Source organism: Callionymus lyra, chromosome 13 (assembly GCF_982586985.1).
Source record: "Callionymus lyra chromosome 13, fCalLyr1.hap1.1, whole genome shotgun sequence".
NCBI classification, from domain to species: Eukaryota; Metazoa; Chordata; class Actinopteri; order Syngnathiformes; family Callionymidae; genus Callionymus; species Callionymus lyra.
In genome coordinates, this window is record NC_141830.1 from 22124826 (window position 1) to 22145512 (window position 20687).

General features: G+C 41.1%; 3 protein-coding genes across 4 annotated transcripts in view; 1 reads left to right on the plus strand and 2 right to left on the minus strand.

Annotated features, from left to right (window-relative positions):
- The first annotated feature begins 2530 nt into the window (after nucleotides 1-2530).
- Nucleotides 2531-6403, plus strand: slc10a1 (solute carrier family 10 member 1). Its single transcript, XM_087806426.1, has 7 exons — nucleotides 2531-2716; nucleotides 2785-2871; nucleotides 2936-3048; nucleotides 4123-4327; nucleotides 5209-5387; nucleotides 5444-5643; nucleotides 6333-6403. Exons 1-7 carry the CDS (start codon nucleotides 2531-2533, stop codon nucleotides 6401-6403), a joined length of 1041 nt encoding a protein of 346 aa, XP_087662552.1.
- A 159-nt stretch (nucleotides 6404-6562) lies between these two features.
- On the minus strand, nucleotides 6563-11322 carry srsf5b (serine and arginine rich splicing factor 5b). Its single transcript, XM_087805799.1, has 8 exons — nucleotides 11216-11322; nucleotides 10899-11042; nucleotides 9777-9847; nucleotides 9550-9714; nucleotides 9370-9442; nucleotides 8249-8322; nucleotides 7434-7541; nucleotides 6563-7350 (listed from the first exon to the last, which is right to left on the minus strand). Exons 2-8 carry the CDS (start codon nucleotides 11022-11024, stop codon nucleotides 7038-7040), a joined length of 930 nt encoding a protein of 309 aa, XP_087661925.1. The 5' UTR covers nucleotides 11025-11042; nucleotides 11216-11322; the 3' UTR covers nucleotides 6563-7037.
- A 928-nt stretch (nucleotides 11323-12250) lies between these two features.
- Nucleotides 12251-20687, minus strand: part of susd6 (sushi domain containing 6) — a 32007-nt gene continuing 23570 nt past the window's right edge. The window contains exons 3-7 of one of the 2 annotated variants that reach the window (XM_087805913.1): nucleotides 19345-19539; nucleotides 17710-17904; nucleotides 16667-16805; nucleotides 15483-15958; nucleotides 12251-14451 (exon numbers count right to left, since the gene is read on the minus strand). In XM_087805913.1, the coding sequence (XP_087662039.1) occupies nucleotides 14426-14451; nucleotides 15483-15958; nucleotides 16667-16805; nucleotides 17710-17904; nucleotides 19345-19539 (1031 nt within the window). In that variant the 3' untranslated portion in view covers nucleotides 12251-14425. The remainder of the gene's footprint in view (nucleotides 14452-15482; nucleotides 15959-16666; nucleotides 16806-17709; nucleotides 17905-19344; nucleotides 19540-20687) is intronic. The other variant, XM_087805914.1, reaches the window with a different exon arrangement.

A 20687-nucleotide genomic window follows, 5' to 3' on the forward strand; every position in this document is an offset into this window, starting at 1 on the left:
TATATACTTTAAAGATCAAGATAAAACTGATAACACTACAGGAGTTCCAGAAAGTCAAGGAAAAGCCTGAACAAATAGAAACGTCTTAAGATGTTTCTTGAAGGACTCAGTAGATCCATCAAGCGCAAGCTAATATTATCTGCTTAATTTAATAATAAAGACTATTATTCATATTAATGACACGACAAGTACTTTATTTTACCCTTTTTTAATGACATTTTTTTCAATATATTGTGATTTCCTGATTTGAAACAGACCAGAACAAAGTGTGGCAACAGGAAACCCTTATATAAGATGAAGTTCTTTGTTTTATATATGTGTTTTATTTTCAAAAAAAAAACCAAACATATAGGACATAAAGTGATTTCATATCATATCATGGCAGCAAGACGCTCGATTCACTTAAGAATAATATAAAAGAGAGAGTCAATGAACAGAATAAGACTCACCAAAAATCGAATAACCAAAAGTGCTGAACAAAACGTGTCCAGGCCAATTAGCAAAAATATCCAATAAGGGAACAAGGTCTGAGTTACCAGGCAGAACTTTAAAACGAGCTGACGCTAGACTATGGAAAGTCTGGCCTATATGAAGGGCTGGATCATTGCAGATTGCTGGTGTGGAACCTCCCTGTAAGCAAACAAGGGAAAACAAAGAAAAGTAAAACAAATGCCACGTATATTATTATTTATTCACTTGTTTACTGTTTGATTCTTCACACTGTCTTTCTACGGCTTGACAGTCAGTCACAGTTGTATGATGTAATATTTGCCCACCACTGAGTTATAATGTGGCAACACAAAGACATGGTTAAAAAATAAGAATGCTAAGAGAAAAACCAAACATCAGTCATCAATAAGAAGTGGATTTAAATTACTTTTATTCTTACATCGTTGAGTCCACATTTTTTTTTTACGTGGTTTTATTTTCAAATTCAACTTTTAATTTTTTTTTCCTTAACTAAGTCCACCTAGAAAATTGTATGACCAGTACATTTTCTTGGTGATTATTTTTCTTCCTACTGTGTTGATGTGTGATTCAAAACCTACCTAACCTAACCTAAAACCTCCATTATCTGAAAAAACATTGCAATGAAAGAGAGAAAAACCGCGGCCTCTGTCGTTAGATGTAAGAACAGCACAATCAACGCTCCTTGCCCTTTGACCCACCATTCATAAACTATTACGACATGTTATGTGAACATCAGGTAAGGAACGACGCGCTCATGGACCACAGGATAGTTTCTCCTGCATAGAGATCCACACCGACTTGGACATGCTTTGATCTGCAACCCCAACAAGTGAGCCTTCTTCTTTTTTCTTATTATTTTATTTTGACATCATAGCTTCTTCAATATCAGGAGATTAGGTCCAGTCAACTGGTGGACATTTGTCTCATAAAACGAACTAGTCCACGTCACTCTTAAAAAGCTACTAAAGTAAGTATTTTGTTGCTCAAAAATGGAGTTAATTAAGGAAATAATGTGAATAAAGTAAAAAAAAAACACTAAGAGGGTGTCTCCGGAACTATTTAAAATGTTATGGTTGTATTTTGGGAACGTTAAAGCAGCACTAAGTATTTTTTATGACAAATATCACCATGTATCTGCAAAATAGCTTTAAGGTAATGGGGGGAGACGGAAATTGCGTTTGATTGCGTTCATTTCTATCTTCGCTGAAGCAACAAGAGAATGTTTTTATTAACCCTCTTTGTTTTCAACAAATGGACTGTGGCAGGAGACGCTTCTGTTTTCACGACCATGCAATTACACGGTTCCAACATTGTAAACAAAATATTGCCAAAAAGAACACAAACACTGAAACAACAATTTCAACGGCCTTGCTTAATACATTAGTGCTTTTTTTGTTTGTTTTGAGAGAATATTAGCTTCATTGAATCATTGCTTGACCAATCCCAGCAAAGTGGGTGTGGTTATGGTTGACATGAAGTGTTGTCAGTGGGCGGGGCTTAAGATCATTTTCTTATGTAGGTTTAATTAAAAGAAAAGAACATTTGTTTGAAAACTTGAAAACAACATCAATAGTTTCACACTTTTATACCAAAGCAACAGTTCCAGGTGTTCAATTAAAACTGTGGGCAGAACATTGTCAGGTTACATTTGACAAGAAAACAAAATATTTTCAGAAAAAAAAGAATACAGGACATTAATAATAAATAATTGTATAATGTACAGTAGCAGACAAAACATTTAAATACCATAAAAAAAAATACAAAACAAAAACACAATGTACTTTTTTTTGGTATTGAGGTATGTTCCAAGTATTGCAAACAATTTTTTTTCGGACTATTTGCCACAAATAACTCAGTCGCGCCTCGACTGCCAGGTCAGTAACGTTCTCTCATTCGGTTGAAGATATAACTTGTCTTATTTAAATGTTACTCTTGGAAGTTTTTTATTCCTGCTTTTTTAGTTGTACGGATACTTTGATGACTTCTTCAATCACTAATATTACTTTAAAATCATTTATTTCTTGTCGTCTCCAGACAGAGAACCTTGGATCCACACAACATGGAGTCGACCGCGGGTCCGGACGTGTTGCGTAACAGCAGCTACGACTTTGAGTCCGGCACCAACAGCTCGGGTCGGCCTCTGTTCCCTCCGGCCATAGACAAGGCCGTCAACATCTTCATGGTCATCGCCATCGTCATCGTGATGATCTCAATGGGCTGCACCATGGAGGTGGCCAAGATCAAGGTATGTCCTCAGGCGTGTCCCCTCTCTTGTCCAGATCTCACTCACCCCCCCCACCCACCACCCTGCAGATGCACATGAAGAAGCCGAAGGGCGTGGCCATCGCGGTGCTGGCTCAGTACGGTGTGATGCCTCTGACGGCCTTCATCCTGGCCAAGGTCAGTGTTTCTCCGGCACGTTAACATGGCTGTGCTGGAGTGAACACTGTGTTCTCCACTGCAGGCGTTCGGGCTCACGGGCATCTCGGCCATCATGATCCTGATCTGTGGATGTTGTCCTGGAGGAAGCCTGTCCAACATCCTGGCTCTGGGAATCAAAGGAGACATGAACCTCAGGTACACTCCAAAGACAAAATACACTTTTGAAGTTAAAGCATCTTCAGTTCATTGGTAGTAAATTCCCTTGTGTTGTCTCTTGGTCATGGTGACCCGGCGTCGAAAAACACACGTGTATATGGTATACCTTGTGTTGTCTCTGGATCAATGTGATCCGGATGCCGAAAAACAAATGTGTATGTGGTATCCCTCGTGTCTTTTCTGGGTCAAGGTGACGCGAATGACCTCCCTGGCTTCTAGAAATAGATATGCAGTGGTGGAGGTCGTTCACCTTGATCCAGAGACAACACAAGGGATACCACAAACACATTTGTTTTCTGGGCCTTCGGGTCACCTTGACCCTGAGATAACACAAGGGTTAAAGATGTTTGAGAGACACCTCTGCCAAGGATCTGATTAAAACTCCTCACCTTATTCGGTCAAAGAGGAACATGTAGAAAATGTTTCCAATAACTTTATTTTGTACTCATTATTTTTTTGTTCTGACTTTTTCTGAATATTTTTTCAATTTGGATTACAAATTGAGATCATCTTTCCAACACAACATCTCTTCCATCTTATATGTATTACAAACTGGATTTAGTTTTTTTTTATGTTGATGTTTTTTCTCTTTCCGTCTTTTAAAACCACCATATTTTCATCCCCTCACAACCGAGTATATAATGAAGACTATATAACTCTCTGTGGTGCAGAACAAGCTAATTCTGGTCTTGTGAGTTGTGTAGCATCATTCCCACCTGCCATCCCAACAGTATTGAATGATGTAGATGAATGAATGTCGGACAATGATATTTTATTGAAATGTGTGTAAATCAGCCCCTTGGCAGGTGTCTGCACTTTCCGAGTGCTTTTCCGGTTGATGCTGTTCCGTTCATTCAGCAGACGTGTACGATTATAACAGTTTTCTTCAGTGAGGTGAACACAAGGGTCACAAAATAAAACATCCATAAACATCTCTTACGACGTCACATGACTTTGTCGTAAAAAGATGGAACAATATCAAAGTTCTCCGAGTGCGAGGACTTTGAACTTGTTTGTGCGGCGCTGGCCTGACTTGACTCGTCCACTCCTCAGCATTGTGATGACGTCCTGCTCCACCCTGCTGGCTCTGGGCATGATGCCGCTGCTCATCTACCTCTACTGCCACAGCTTCCCCAGCCTGCAGAGCGCCATCCCCTACAAGGACATCACCATGTCCCTGTTCCTGATCCTGATCCCCTGCGGCATCGGCATCCTCGTCAACCACTTCAGGCCCAAGTACGCCCTGATCATCACCAAGGTGGGCGAACACGAGTGTTTTAACAAAACAATACGACTCTGTCTAAGCATAAATAAAAAGTATTAATGTATATCTCAATGTAAGTTATATGTCTAAATAGGAAATCTAAAATATTAATCTATAACTAAATGTTCAACTCAAATATTTTAATCTATATGTTCAATCTATATTTAAATATTAAAGCAGAAGAAAACTATCTTAATTTAAATTTATGTTGTAATGTTTCAAACCAAAACATTTAAATCTATGTTAAATCTATGTCTAAATATAAAATCAAACATGTAGATCAACACTGCAGAAAACTGTTTCCTTCAACTGAGAAAATTCTCTAAACTTAGGCAAATTATGTCACAACATGATCTAGAGCTTGTAGTCCATGAGTTTGTATTTTCTCGTTTGGACTATTGTAACAGTTTATTTTCATGTCTTAACAAGAAGGATCTGTCTCGCCTGCAGTTGATACAAAACTCTGCTGTGAGAATTCTGACCCGCTCTGGTGCACCCGTAGAAGAACTCACATTTCTCCGATCCTTAAAACTCTTCACTGGCTGCCAGTTTCTTCCAGGATTTTCAAATTCTGGTTCTTTCAATCTGTATCTAAACGTTTTATATATTTAATGTTAAATGTATGTCTCAATATTAAATAAAAACATTTGAATGTATATGTTAAATCAATATTTAAATATTAAATCGGAAATAATTTTTAAATATATCTTAAGTCTAAATGTTGAACCAAATTAATACATTCTATATCTAAATGTTAAACCGGTCCAAGTATTAAATTCAAAAAGTAAATCAATGTCTACATGGTAATAAAAATAAATCATTTGTGTCCTCGTGTCTCGTTCACTAACTCTGGCTTTCTCTGGTGCACGCCTCAGGTCGGCCTGGTCTTCATGGCGGGGGCGGTCATTGCCATCTGCACCTTGTCCACCGTGGCGGCCGGAGGCTCCTTGCTCAACATACTGTCGCCGCCCCTCATGGCCATCGCGTCTCTGATGCCGTTGATCGGCTTCTCTTTCGGCTACATCATCTCCTCCATCTTCAGGCTGAAACAGAAGTGAGCTCCAGACACTGATCCATGACAAAACACTCTTGGTAACTCCATCTACTCAGGGAGCGGAGGACTGTTGCCATGGAGACCGGCTGTCAGAACGTCCAGCTGTGCTCCTCCATCCTGAAGTTGGCCTTCCTGCCCGAGGAGGTCGGCGTGATGTTTCTCTTCCCGCTGGTCTACGGAATCATTCAGCTCATAGAGGCGTCCATCCTCATCGTGCTCTTCAGGTCCTACAGGTGCTATAGAGACCGGGCTGGAGGTAACTGTACCACAAAATAGAAAGTACACACACGACATGGCCAGAATCACAACTTTCTCGAGCAACGCAAATTCCTACTGCGGTGATACATTTTGATACACTTTACATTTTCTGAAATATTTTAAGAGCCACTGATTTATCTACTCTCTTTTTTTCTTCTTTCCAAAATATGGCCAAACATCAGCTTTAAAAGCAACTGGAGCTTTCTGTATCCTCTTGGACCAAGTCATCGTCGGGGTCTTGCAGGATTTTATTGTAACTTAAGAGGACGCTGCAGAGGATGTAACGACTGCTGCCATCTAGCGGCCAGAAGTTTAATCGCAACACCGTTGCTTTAAACAAAAGCCACAAATATTTTCTTTATTATTTTATTGTATGCAGAGATATTGTAATACATATATAAAAAAAGATAAAAATAAGTGTTAAAATAAAATGCTGATATCAATACATTATCGTGAAAAGAAGTTGTTTACTTGTGGAGGTGTATGTCGGAAAAAAGGTCCGATATGAAAGGTATAAAAACATTTAGTATTGTTTCTCAAAACAACCTTTTGGAAATAGAAAAACTAGTCGCCTCTTTGGTGTAAGACATGTACTGGTTTGAGGTGACGTATCCCTTCTCCAAATTTAAGTAGAAAACAAACCAACCAAAGATGTCTTGAGTCTAACTTCAACTTTGTCCTCCACAGAATCGTACTTGCCAGCAGCCAAGGAAGAAAATGGAGTAAAACCTCCTCCCGAGTCAACAGAAGAAAAATAAGTCTGTACCAACATGGCAGACAACCTTTTGTTTTTCTAAGTATAATACTGCATCAATACAGTCATTTAAAGTGTGTGTTGAGTTGATAAAGAAGGAAACATTTGTGCAAAGTAAGGATTTTTTAACATGGTGTGGGAAAAAATATTTTGGAATTCATGATTCAAGCAAAACGTGTTTATTGTGCATTTCCACCAGTCGGACACAACCACATAAAACTTGCACCCGGCAAAAAAATAATAAAACATGTACATAAGCATCACTGTAACACTAAAAGAATAATAATGCAGTCACATTTCAAGACAAATAAAAGTCAAGACAGCCCAAAGTGTGAAGGAGATCAGAAACCATCTGCATGTCCAACAATTAGCTGCTGAAGAAGTATTTACAAGGAGTGTGTCAAGACCATCTTGAGCGACTCAAAGAACAAAACCTTCTACAAATAAAAATAACGTAACAGACCGAGATGGAGTGGCAGGAAGTTGGCATGATGACCCCACACAATTGATCCCAGCAATAACCACAATATATATGCTTGGTTTTCAACTTTCGGGGGTTGCTCCCGTTTTTTGATTTGTGGTTAAAAAAGGTTAAGCCGTTGAAAGCAGAAGCTCCTCAGAAGAGTCCTGCACGTGAGCTAACGCTGGCTGTCGGTGGAGCGGGAGCGAGAACGTGAAGCCGAGCGCCGGGTTAACGGGGACGGAGGAGTCTTTGAGGAGCGCTTGGCCTCCTCCTTGGACTTGGAGGTGGGCGGGGAGGAGCTGCCGGCCGGGGACGGGCTGCGCGAGCGGTGGTTGGACTTGGCAGGACTTCGCGAGCGCCGGGGACTGCGTGAAGCCGAGCGGGATCGGGAACGGGAACGGGATCGGGAGCGTGAACGGGAACGGGAGAGAGAGCGGGAACGGGAGCGGGAACGGGAGCGAGAGGAACTGCGGGAGCGACTTCTGGACCTGGAAGAGAAAAAAAAAAAAAGAGTCATGAGGAAAACCAAAACCCTGGCGAGGTCCTGGAGACACGTGGAGCGGGAGGTCACCTCTTCTTTGCTGCTTCGATGAGCTTGATTTTTCTGCCGTTGATTTCCTTCCCAGAGAGTTTGTCGAGCGCGTTTTTCAAATCGCTGTAAGAGGCGAACTCAACCACCCTTTGGCAAAGAAGCAAAATAAGGAACAAATGACGCAAGAATGATTCGAAACACGAGCGTTGTAAGCGTGCAATTTATTCATGCTTTTGACGGTTATTACGCACCAATAGTATGGCTTGGCATCATGGCTAAATCCATTTGATATCAATTAAATATATTCTGAATCGATTAACTTTGAATCTGCTCTTGAATAATGTCATTTTATTTTCTCCTGTTTAACAGTTCTACTTCATAGATGCTCTGCCCTCTACAGGCTGTTGCTATGGGTCATCTCCTGAGGAAAACCATAACAACAGCCTGTAGAGGGGCAGAGCACAAATTCGTAGAACCATGGTTATTACTGTGACCTGATATATATTGGAATACAACATTTAGTATAAATCTTAAGTCAAGTTCTGTTACTTGTCGTCGTTTAGTTGGAGCTCCTGAACGGAAATCAGTGATTCTCTCACATTCATTTTGTATATTGTTGTCAGAAGCTAATGGGAGCATTTTCAAGTGGGATCTGACCCAGTTCTACCCCCGTCGGTCATGGTAGGCATGTTACGCAGGCTCCTAAAACTTCATAAATGCACCGCTACGCAATGAGCAATTTCATAATCGAATGATTCACATTGTAAATATTATATGAAAAGGATCAAACTGTTCAGCTCTACAAATAGCAAAAGAAAACCTCTTTGATGACTTCATGCATGGGATAAACTCACCCTTCATTAAGTTTGGGACGGTGTGCGTCTGCGAAAGTCACCTCTCCAGCTTGTCTCATGAAATCTTTCAAGTCCTACACACGCAAACATTAGTCAACGCTCATGGGAAACCAACAACAGCAGAATTCAAAAGCTATGATAGAATCTCTACAAAAAAGGTAACAAAATGAAAGTCCAGAAATCTCAAAATGCTCAGATGAGATGAAGAAAAAAAAAGATTTAAAGGCAGTTTAGCTGGTGAATCAGTTTTTTTTGGAGAGGTTGAGATTCCTGGACTGGTTTTCTTAACAGCTACAAAGAGATTAACACCATCTGCATGTACTGAGCTGCAGTGGAGGCGCCTGGGCAGAATTTGGCACAAACAGACCCACTTTTCCCCCCGACAGAGGGCACAGGGTTCTGCACCGGGACCGCCCCTGTCTCGGCACCCCGCCTCAGTAAAGAGAGTGAACAGGGTGGAAGAGAGGAAACTACTACCTGAGAGCGAAACCCTTTGGGATAACAGCAGATTATATCCGTGGGCACCAGGGAGGAATTCACACCCTCTTTGTCTCGCTCGTGTGGAACACCGGAGGGGGAGAGGAGGGAGGGGGAGATATCGATCGATCGTAGTCCCTCAAATTAACGAACCATCGATCAACACGCCACCATCATCGACTCTCGCTCTGCTTCTCTCTCTGCCAACTCTCTGTTTCCTCTCTCGCGCTCTCAGCCACACACCGGGCGCCCGTTGCGATCGTGTGACGGGCCGCCAGCGCCTCTAGTGCGGAGCGAGCGCTCACGAGGTCAGCAGGCGTCAACTAGGAGTAGGGCCGACTGGCTGACAGCTCAGGCTCAAACCAGACAGAAGGACCCAGAAGGGGTTTACTCCACCATAAGCGAGTTCTTCCACATGACACAACAGTCAGGCTGGCAAATAAAGGGGTGAAGAATTGGTTAAAATTTGAAAACAAAGAAACTTTATTTTGAAGGTGCTTATCAATTAACTGGATAAATACACTATAAAACTAAACATTTGTAGCTATGAAATCAAAATATCTTTACATTTATCAAGTTAACTGGCAAAATAAATGACATGTTGCGTCTAACAATTAAACACAGGTGTATGCGACTGAACTCACCTGCCAGCTGACTCTGGAAGACAAGTTCTCCACTATCAGGCGGTTCTCAGTTCTCATCGGAGGAGGGTTGCGGCTACAAGACACAAATGAAGCGAGCTCCACATTGTGAGCCTCACACACCAGCGAACATGTCAATCAAACTCATATAGGATGTAATGCATGTTACAACTCGATCATTACCTCCGACTGTTCTGAGGACCTCGTCCATAACGATCAGAGAAACGTCCACCTCCTCCTCCTCCTCCTCCGCCTCCTACTCCTCCACCACCACCTCCACCACCTCCTCCTCCACCACCTCTCCCGCGTCCACCCTTCAGGCGAACACGAGCGTGCTCAATCGTTACCCTGGCCATCCAAAGAAAACGATTAGGAACAAGTATTAACGTTTAACACTCAAAAGATAATACCTCTCATTGCAGAGCTCTTTCCCATCAAGTTCATAAACAGCGTCCTCGGCGTCTCTGGGATCATCAAACTCCTGTAATGCACAGACTATGGCTTAATTACATAATTCATGATGTTTGGACAGTTGGTCCTTGATGATTCACTTCATTATTTGCATAGTGAATCATTCAATCTTTGGTATCACACATACATAATGTATATTTTTGCACATTTAAATCAACATTAAAAGGAAGCTGTTGAACAGTTTTAATGTGTCGGTTTCCTTCTCAATTACCGGTTGATGCTGGAATTTATTCTGCTACAGGTAGTCAGAGAATAATGACTCAAGTGCTCTGTAGGTTTTTAGATTGTAGGAAACCAGTCACAACAAAGAACATACAAACTCCTCACAGAACGGACCGCACCATAACACTGAGAACAACAACTCATCATCAACAAGATATAGAGTTTATCTTTCCCTCTTGTTCACTACTTATTTTTCTTTTAGTTAACCTGACCAAAATAGTATCAATAGATTCTGATCCACAGACCTCAGAGCCCGAGCTGGGCTGTAAGGTGGGATCAGATCACTGATGGAAGGTCCGACTATGAATAGCTCTGAAAGTAGTCACATGTTAAATGAGGACCACAAGGCGGCACTCTGTAAATTAGCATTAAAGGTTGAATTTTATATATTTTTTTAGTACACTTGACCAAAATAGTGTCTTGACAAAAACCTGTTTTATTCCAAATAAAACATCTTTAACACAATAATAAATTGATTAAAATAAATTCTCTAATAAATTAATTTTCTACTGCGTCATGGACAGGTACAGGTTCCCAGCCCGGTGGTTCAAATCGATTTCTAATAGGGTTTATTACGTATTATTATGTGTATAATCTATAGAAGGCCATTGTATTTACTAGATTTAGGACGTAACACGGTGTGATTTGAATCCTTTACATTACAAACGAGACATTTCTGATGTTCACAAAACATGTTTTACGATTATTAATGAGGGATATTACACAAGAATAAACCAGAGTAGGAAAGGGAAAGGGTCGAGATCAATCACATCGTAGTTTAAATGGTTGTAACATTTGTATTAAGACAATAACAGTATTTGTTTTTGGAAGAAACTTACCACGAATCCAAACCCTCTCTTTAGGTCAATATCACGAATCCTTCCGTATCCCTTGAAGAACCTCTCGACATCCTTCTCCCGGGCGGTGGGGCTCAGTCGGCCGATGAAAATACGACAACCACTCATTGTGTTCCTAGATATGACCTGAATCAGGAGAACACAATGAATCACGTCATTGAGCTTCAGTGACTGGAATACAGACAACGAGAGTCAAAGCTAACATGCTAAGCTACTTCATTCTGGACCAGACGTCCACCGCTTTTTTTTCAATTCAATAAAGATATACAGGTGTGAAAAAAACGTATATCCGCGCATACCTTGACGCTAATAACGTTATATTAGCATCGACAAAAAGAGCGATGAGATAAACAAAATGGAGACAGCTGCTTCTTCTTCAGATGAGACTGACAACAAACCATGTGACACATCGCAACCAGTCACTGGTAGCCGGAAAAAGCCAGCGTTATTTTTCCCGGACGTGACGTCAGATGTTCACGAAATGCACCGCTCACGTTCAACCACTAGATGTCAGGAAAGGAAGGATAATAAATACGGGCAACACAAAAACCGAAATTAAATATGTTAAAGGTCGATTTGAAAAATGTAATTCTACACGATTTCATAACATAAATATAAATTACGTGAAATATAATTTACATTTTTTTTATGTACCTTCGTCATCATTAATTCACTTTTATTTCTAGGTCAATTTTTTTTATAATGTTCGGTTGCACAGCGATTTCTAAAGTCGGTAAAGCCTCATTAAAATCGTCAAGTTAAAATGACTATTCTTGTCTCTACGTAACAACTATCCGGTGATTGTCCACGTGACTTCCAAAGTGATTTACAGCAGTGTTTTATAGGAAGCACTGATGGAAAAGATGAGCAACAGAAAAAATGAATGAAACAGTGAATGTACGTCTTTGCAGTTACACTATTCGGACACATCGAGAGCCTCTAGTTAATGGTACCGAATTAATCACTATATGGCATAAACTAAAATTGACTAGATAGATAGATATAGAACTAATTGAAAATAGTAAAGCTTATTTGTAAAGTGCCTTTCTAGACCAGGTCACAAAGCACTTTTAAAATCAAAAACAATACACAGTTAAAATATATACTGGGATGTAAGGCAGGATCAGATCACTGATGGAAGGTCTGACCATGGATAGCTCTGAAATTAGTCACATCATTAAATGAGGACCACAAGGTGGCACTCTTTAAATCAGTGTTGTACCCAAGTTGGATTAATGTCACCCGTTTATATACATATATTTAAAATATCTATACAATTATAAGAAGAAAAAAAACAATCAGCATTAAAAGGTTGAATAATTAAGTGAGACATCTTCCACATTCAAAAGAAAGCTTTAATTAGAAAGTTATATACACACTTTAAAATTAAATTAAAACTTTATACAAATATTAAATTACTATTTTCACACCCACTGCCATGTACAGAGGAAAAACAGAAGCTGAAAGCATTGAACTCAAAAGTCATGTTTTTTTTTCTCAACCTGGGGGAAGCGACGCCATACAGCGGCGCTCTGGAGCATAAACATTAGCCACCTTTTAATGCCTGTTAGAAAAATAAAAGTGAAGAGATTTCAGGTGCTCAAACGTCCATCATTAGTAGCCTGAAAGAAAGGTAGAAAGAAAGAACATTCTTTCAGTCGTGTCCACAACAAACACCTCGATAAACAGACCAGTTTATGCATAGAATAGAAAAAGAATATGGAGTAAGGCCTTTGGGGAATAATCTGAACATATTGAAAAAGCAACCAGCGAGGAGGCTTAAGATTACACAAGAAAGAAAAAGAATGTACAAATCTAAGGCAACAATTTGTTTGAATTAACAACACAGATGTGAAATAAAGCATTCCTCTCTTGAAAAGTAATTTTCAGGATCTATTAAAACCGTGCTGTTACCAAGGTGACCAGCTCATCCATCAAAGGGGGCGATAAAAACAAAACAATAACAACGTGGTTCCATCTTTGTGTGTGGCATGGGGACGATTATTTCACTGCAACCAGTTGCAGTTGTGTCAAAAAACAGACTCGAGTGGTGCTTGATACGACAGTGAGTGATGTTTGGTGGGAAAACCTTGCCAGCCAATATGTCCATATGTGAGCATGATGCTAGTTGTGGTCCCTAAACGGCATTAACGGTTGCGCAACAGAATGGAGCGAAATCACCATCAGGTTAATAGACAAAGACTTTGCTTTTCGACACATTTTTTTAATGCCATTCTTTGGGTGTTTCCGTGAAGCAGCAACTCGCCAGTCTAATTGGTTGAAAGCCAATTTCCTGCCTAAGCTTGTTTGCCAAAAAGATCCTCCTAACTTCAGAAAGATTGAACGATCTGTAACGGAAATGGTTGCATTTGCGCCGTTTGAATATTTGTTTCTGCGTTATGGCACTGCACAATCTAACCATCTAGGCAGCACTGTGGCCGTCTGATGGCTAAAGCTAGTGGAGTCTAGAGATCTATGGCTACACGTATCATCTGGTTGATGTCACAAGACATTTTAACGGCTGCTTAAACGGTTAAATAGCATTTTAAAGTTAAAAAAAAAAGCTCATATGAGGCTCTGCCGAGGTGGTTCCGTTAATTTTTCTTTCAGCTTGTTTAATTTTTAAAGACTACACGACTGTCCAAATGGAAGGCATTCATCTTCTTATGGGTAAATGTGACAATAAATAAGACACAACATTTACATTTTTCCAGATTACACAATTGACTCGGGGTCACGTGAAGTACAAAACGATCCCGGGGTTCGTTTCCTCGTTCAAATTCCTGAACATGACTCTACTGTTGGCCTGCGTTATAGGACTGTGAGTGGAAAAGATTGTGTGGCGATTGGTTGGTCTGAGTCATCCGCAGATTTAAACACTCCAATTGTACGCGTGGAGCAAAAAATAGCCTGGCCCTGGTAATTACAGGTTCACCGGGAACCAGCATCATGACAGCACCTTCTAAATCCGAGGCTGCCGGAGAGCGTCGCAGATACAGTGTCTGATGTTAGCCGGACACGGAGAAAGCGAGCTGGAGAGTTGGTGGAGGCTTCATGCTTCATTCGGAGTGGACCTTCCGTGCTGCGACAGCGATGCGCGCAAATAAACAGGGGGAATAAAACAACATGCAGCATCTACAAATCGGGCAGCGAACTCCTGCCGCAACTTTTCAAGTATGGCGGGAAGACGATTGTGACCGCCCTCACTGCCAGGAGCACACGTGTTCCCTTCCACCCGCCGCCGTGTTGATGGAGAGAGCGTGTGATGGTCACAAAAAAAAACGGTGTCACTCCTACAGGAGGCGATTTCTGAGCTGGCACCGAGGTGTCCGACATTGCTTGATGACTTTGTGTGGATATGATGGATAGTCTGTTCCTCCCGCTGACTGCTGAGCGGGGGGGGGTGTTGGGAGAAAGAGGGGTCGACGGCCACGGACAGCCCTGGTCAGCAGTGAGAGACGAGGAAGGGGGAGATGGATGCTCTGCTGCTGATGGCCGGCTGGCAGGCTTCATGCTTCCTTCAGCAGGGGAATATCTGCAGAGGAAACGGACATTAGAAGAGAGCACCGGATCCGGAGTCAGCTTTTCCGCCCACCACACTCCCATCATTATATCACCACAAACAATCATTAGCAGACATGTGTCCCTCCCAGGGAGAACTGGAGTCCACGGGATGAGCAACACGTATGGGAGAGTAACAACTGCAACGCAGCGCTTTCTTCACTAGTCACTGCGGAACATTATTACGATAAAGGCTAACTCGCTTATGGCTAGAATTCTACACACTTGTGTAGAAGTGTTCCTTTTTTAAAAAGATTTATGGCTGTTTGTGTCCAGATGAGTGGCAATTTTCGATAGCTGTTGGTTATTCAACATTACTGTGTTTTTGAAACACTGTGTTTAGAAATGGACGTAAACAATTTCCCAAAGGAGACCTCCAGAGGGATCAATAAAGTTTTATCCATCTATCTAAAAAGACTTAATAAATGGAAGTAAAATCTAAAATCAAATGATCAATCAAGTAAAATGACTTGCTCTCACTCCCTCTCACTGAACTTGTCGCTGGAGCTGCATTTTTCACATCATTATGCATGTACATGCAATCTATCCACATAAATACCTTTTTATCCAGAAAACTATTCAGGGAAAATGTTGACCAATAAGCCAGTGTTGCTCTTGACACACTGGTCTGTATTTGGAAAATCCTACTATTTTTATTTCTTGAGTTAGATCACAAGTAAAAAATAAAGTTTTGTATAATTGGAAGCTAATCACAGGTTGATATATTTGTTGTAAAACCGGCATCACTGCATGAATTGTTAACAAATATTGTCTTATTTTTCATTATTTTTTGACTGATTTAAACAATGTGTTCTGAACTTGGGTGTCAAAATCTAAAGTGATGACTTAAGGCTTCTTCAAGAGTCTGAAAAGTTGTAGTGCAGCTACGGTGACGATGACAACCAATCGATCCCAAATTATAACTTGATTGTAGTAATGTAGGTGAAGATAATTCTAGCTATAATGGTGGGTTTCGTGAAAAGATAAAGGAATCAAGAGTCCTACCGTCAGAAAAGTCGTCCATAGAAGTGATGGAGAGGAGACTGTTCTGGTCGCTGCTCTCAGAATCTCTGCGGAGCGGGATCGGGGCGGCACAGGCCCCCCCGGGGTGCTCTCTGGCCCATGACGACGAGGAGGAAGAACTGGGCGCCTGGTGAACCAGCACTGTCTCTGCGTGCCGGCGGGAATATGAGGAGGATGAAGTGGATGGGAGGCAGAAGTCAAAGTCTCTGTGTTGGCGGGTTCTGCTGGGGCCTGCGCCGCCCGTGGCCCCTTGAGGGAGCCCCTCCGAGAGGACGATGGGGACCCGGGTCTCCGGAGGAGCCTGAGAAGGCGGTGGAGGAGGAGGAGCAGGGGGAGGAGGATCCGAGGCCTCGCACGGTCCGCCGTTGCCATACACGGCCTCCTCGTAGGAGGGGAGGATCACCTGAACCCCCTCGACCATGATGGAGCCCGACTGACCCGAGACTCCTTGTTCTCTCCTGATGGATGAGCAGAGAGTCAGAGATGGGTTCAGAGTGGAAGTCATGGGTGTTACATCTTTCAGAGGAACTGGGCGATTAGTACAGACTCTCTTTATATCTGGCCGCTCTAAGCCCCGAGGCCAACAACACAATTAACCAGCGCGCCAATGAGCATTACATCAAACCGCTTTATCAGAACCACTGCAGAGTCAGGCACGGCTCCGATTGGATTATGTGGGTTAACTTTTAATTTCTCAGGTATTTTAAAAATGCGACTCGAGGAACAAGCTCCGTCGTCTTGTGATGTTGTTTTTATTCGACTTGTCGTCATGGGTGTGACCGCGGAACGACTATCTGAGGCACGGCTTCGATCGTGACGACCAAACGACTTCGCAAAGACACGCGAGCACCACAGAGGTTGTGAGGTGCAACGGTGTCACGACAAATTACATTTCTGACAAGGTTCATCCCGGCAGTGCAGAGGTCAGGTTAGTGCAGCAGACGAATCCAGGAGGTTTAGCAAGTTGTCAGTCCCTTCGTGAAGACAGTTTACAGTTTGTAATGAATGAAGACGTCTTCACCCGAGGCACAACTGCCTACACTTGCTTTCACACCGTTTATTTTTATCTCCATCATCAACAGTTGCGTTTCACTTTGTTTGGAATCTTTGTTTTTCACATTTGAAATTCAATAACAAGATATGGAAAAATGAAACAGTTATTTTACCTGCTATGATGGAAGGATTTCAGTTTGGGCTGAACGAGGACAAAGAGAACGACTAAAAGCAAAATGAGAGCCACAGAGCTGGTGGTGGACGCCACAATGGACAGTGCTGGGATTTCCAGCGGCGAGTTCGGCTCATTGTCTGCAAGAAACCAGCGGAACGTCAGTTAAAAGGACTTTTCTATAAGTACAAACAGTGGCTGAAAAGAAGCTGCCTGAAGGTTGCAGTAGAGGAAATTCAAGTAGGAAAAAAGCTTTTATTTAGTAAATATTGTGCCTTAAATAATTCTGAAACGATTTAATTGATTGAGTTGCTTATAAAAATAGCTAATTTAAACAAAGTTACCATAGTTAAATTGAATGAATCACATTCAGTTAGTGAACTTCTTCAGTGTAAAAACACGTCATTTACATATTTAATTGTATGAGTATTTAGTACCTTGAATTGCAGCTACCTGGATATATAATTTATATATTGTAGGGACTTAAAATAGAAAAGCACAGAGGGCAATACCTCCCCTAAGAAGCTTGTTTCATGACACTTTATAAAACTCAGCATTATAATGAAATCAATAAAAAAACAATGATTTAACAATTGTGTCGACTCCGACGCTTTCAGCAGTTTTTACAAATTGTTATTTACTTTAGTGATTAGATTTTATGCCGCGTTTAATCAAGAAAATGACTAGTTTGGTTTTGCCGAAGTAACTATGGAATAGTTGTGGAATCTTAACTCTATGTATAAATATTGCAGGAACACTTTATTAATTAAAATACATTAATAATCCAAGCGTAGTAAAACAATAAGATTCAAAGTTACATAAGCAGATTAGACCAAAATAGTTCAAAGGTCATGAGATATGAAGCTTTTTCACATGCAAGAGTTCGATCAAAATTCAATTATATAAATGTAAACATGTTTAAAGTAAGCTCCTAAGACACCGTTCTCTCCATTATCGTATTGTGGAAATCAACAGAAACAAAGGAGCCATTCAAAGTCAGGATCTGCCGCATCGATGCCAACAATAAGACAGATCTGGACTGACCTTGAGCGAGTCTGCAGCTGATCTGCATGGGGCCGTCCCACTCCCCGTTCTGGCAGGTGAGGAACTTGTAGTCTCCCTTCAGTGTGTATCCCTCATCGCAGAAGTACTCGATGACAGTCTTGTGGCTGAGGCGGTGGCAGGGGGTGGGGTGACAGCGGTAGCCTCCATTCTCAGGCTCTGTCGGGGGCGAGCAAACTGGGAAATAAAAAGGGAAAAGTGTTATAGATAGATAATAATAATAATAATAATCTCTATTTATATAGCGCCTTTCTAGACTAGGGTCACAAAGCGCTTTGACAGCCATTCACACATACTGATGGGAGTAGGCTGCACCACGTATAGATAAATAGATACTTTATTCATGGTTATGGTTGAATTGTATGTAAACACACATGAATAAAACTAACAACATAACAAATTTGTATCGTTAATATTTTATAGCTTACATTTTAATCTTATTTTATCTTTGTCATTTTAATTGAACATTTGCACAACACTGTTTTTTGTGTTTTATATTCTAATTGCTATTCTCTTTGCTAATAGCTACTAGAAATTTCAATTTCTCTCTGTGATAAATAATAATGCATCAACATATCTATAGTTTCTATCCATATACACTACCATATATATATAGTATCCATCTATAGTCTCTTAAGTATCCATCTAAAGTATCTTTAATATCCATCTATAGTATCTTTAGTATCCATCTATACTATCGTTAGTATCCTTTTATAGTATCCATCTATCTTATCCATAGTATCCATCTATAGTATCCATCTATAGTATCTTTAGTATCCAAGGTATCTATAACATCGTTCTATAGAAATATCGATATCATCATGTGTGATAATTTATCATTTTTTATTGTATAAATCAAGCATTTCTTAAATGCGCACTTTGACCAATCAGTGTCATGTTCTGTAAAGTTGTCAATGTGTACTTCTACTACTGGTCTGTCTGTCTAATGAGTTAAGTTGTTAGCGTCAGATCATATTGGTCAGGTATTATTGATTTGGTGATATCACGATGCGTCGGCGGCGTTTCACAGGAAACCGATGCAAGTCCCGAGAAACTGAGCGCTAAAAGTGATATTTTGCTGCGATATTTTTTCTGCGATCGAAATCGGCACCGAAGCGCGAAAATAATCGAAAGACAGATATCGCATCGCTTTCCTTCTTTAGAATCCTTCTATAGTATCCATCCATCGCATCTATAGTATCTTCATAATTCTTCTATAGTATCTATAGTATCCTCTATAGTATATTTAGTCTCCACCTATAGTATCGTTAGAATCATTCTATAGTATCCATCTATAGTATCCTCTATAGTATCTTTAGTCTCCACCTATAGTATCTTTAGAATCCTTCTATAATATCCATCTATAGTATCCTCTATAGTCTCCACCTATAGTATCCTTCTATAATATCCATCTATAGTATCCTTTTCTCTACCTATAGTATCTTTAGAATCCTTCTATAATATCCATCTATAGTATCTTTAGTCTCCACCGATAGTATCTTTAGCATCCTTCTATAGTATCCATCTATAGTATCTTTAGTATCCTTCTATGTACAAATAATCCGTCTTTAGTATCCGTCGTTTCATCTGTATCTTAAACAGAAAAAAGAACCTCACCATTGCTTCTGACGCATCGTGGCGGTTGGTAGGACCAGATGCCAGAGCTGGTGCATATAATGCTGGTGGGTCCATCTGCTGTGTAGCCCGGCTCACAGCCATATGACAGCAGGGTCCCAGGAGGAAAGGAGCCTCTGTTGGCCTCAGTTGTGTTCAGCAGGTCGCCGTGCTGCACACCAGGCGGTCGTGCACAACCTGCACAGACAGAAGACAGAGCCTTAAATGATCATTTCTTGAGAAGACAGAATGTTCCGATTTAAGTCTCATAGAAGATACAAGGGCAATCTTCTACCCAACTCTGCTCCCTAGAGAATAATGCTGCTATATAGGCGTAATGACCATTAACAGCAACACTCTGAAAACTCCTAATTGTTTCGCAGCGACTTCGCTGCTGCATTAACGTAGAGCCACGAGAACAATGTTGCGTCTTTGTGCTGACATCAACGGTCCATCTCCTCGGCGAGGCGGCAGCCTCTGGGTCAAACTTTGGAAAGGGAAACTTTGTCAACTTGACAGGCTGCGCTGATAATTAAAGCTCAGCGGTGTCGTTACAAGATGAGACTGGGCCGATGGAGAAAACGGCACATTAATATGGAGCTAGAGATACAAGGAACAACATAAGAGCTTTGGGGTGGATTAACGTGTCGCACGCTTGAGCTCATTTCTCACCACTATCTTCAGCTCATTAGCCAGGGTGAGGTCTGTGTGGCTCGGGGTGATGCAGAAATGTTTTACGAGACTCGAATGGTTCAATAGAAGCTCAGAGGGCAACAATAAACCCGAGATAGGGACTTGATTGTTTTATGATACACCTTTTTTTTTTTCTTTCTATGAAGGTGAAGTGCAACATCATCTCCTGGAGTCAGAGGGATTGGTCCAGCCATGAGAGCGAGTGAATTTGTTCTGCACCCCCACATACTCTCAAACACACCTGGGTAACTGAAAGTCTGGCTGTGACAGACAGGGCTCAGGCTTCTGTCTCTAGCGTGATATTGCAGCACCCGTGTCAACCAAGACCTGACAGCAGGAGGGGAAATTAACTTCCACCATTATTTCTTATACCCCTGCTGTGAGCGTTCGATCAGAACAAACACTCAATTCCATCAGATTGATTTGAATAGAACCCAGTGTAGGGAGCCTGAGAACAGCATTGATAACTCCAACAGTGATGCCACAGTTAACGAAGATACTTTGACATAAAGAGCATTTTTACAAATGGGTACCATATTTTCAACACTAGTAGACGCACTCCCATGGTAACGATGTTCAAATGATGTTTAAAAGGTTTCAAGAAGCAGCCTGAGTGACTGGTGTTGTGAGCAGACAAATGTGTAGTGCGCAGC

What these genes read in the sequence shown, in the direction of transcription:
- slc10a1 (XM_087806426.1), top strand. Translation starts at nt 2,531, where the DNA reads ATGGAGTCGACCGCGGGTCCGGACGTGTTGCGTAACAGCAGCTACGAC. An exon ending in ATCTTCAGGCTGAAACAGAA is followed by an intron (nt 5,388 to 5,443) that starts GTGAGCTCCAGA and finishes CCATCTACTCAG; the next exon opens with GGAGCGGAGGACTGTTGCCA. An exon ending in CTATAGAGACCGGGCTGGAG is followed by an intron (nt 5,644 to 6,332) that starts GTAACTGTACCA and finishes TGTCCTCCACAG; the next exon opens with AATCGTACTTGCCAGCAGCC.
- srsf5b (XM_087805799.1), bottom strand. Translation starts at nt 11,024, where the DNA reads ATGAGTGGTTGTCGTATTTTCATCGGCCGACTGAGCCCCACCGCCCGG. An exon ending in GGTCCTCAGAACAGTCGGAG is followed by an intron (nt 9,443 to 9,549) that starts GTAATGATCGAG and finishes TGTGTCTTGTAG; the next exon opens with CCGCAACCCTCCTCCGATGA. An exon ending in ATCGAAGCAGCAAAGAAGAG is followed by an intron (nt 7,351 to 7,433) that starts GTGACCTCCCGC and finishes TTTCTCTTCCAG; the next exon opens with GTCCAGAAGTCGCTCCCGCA.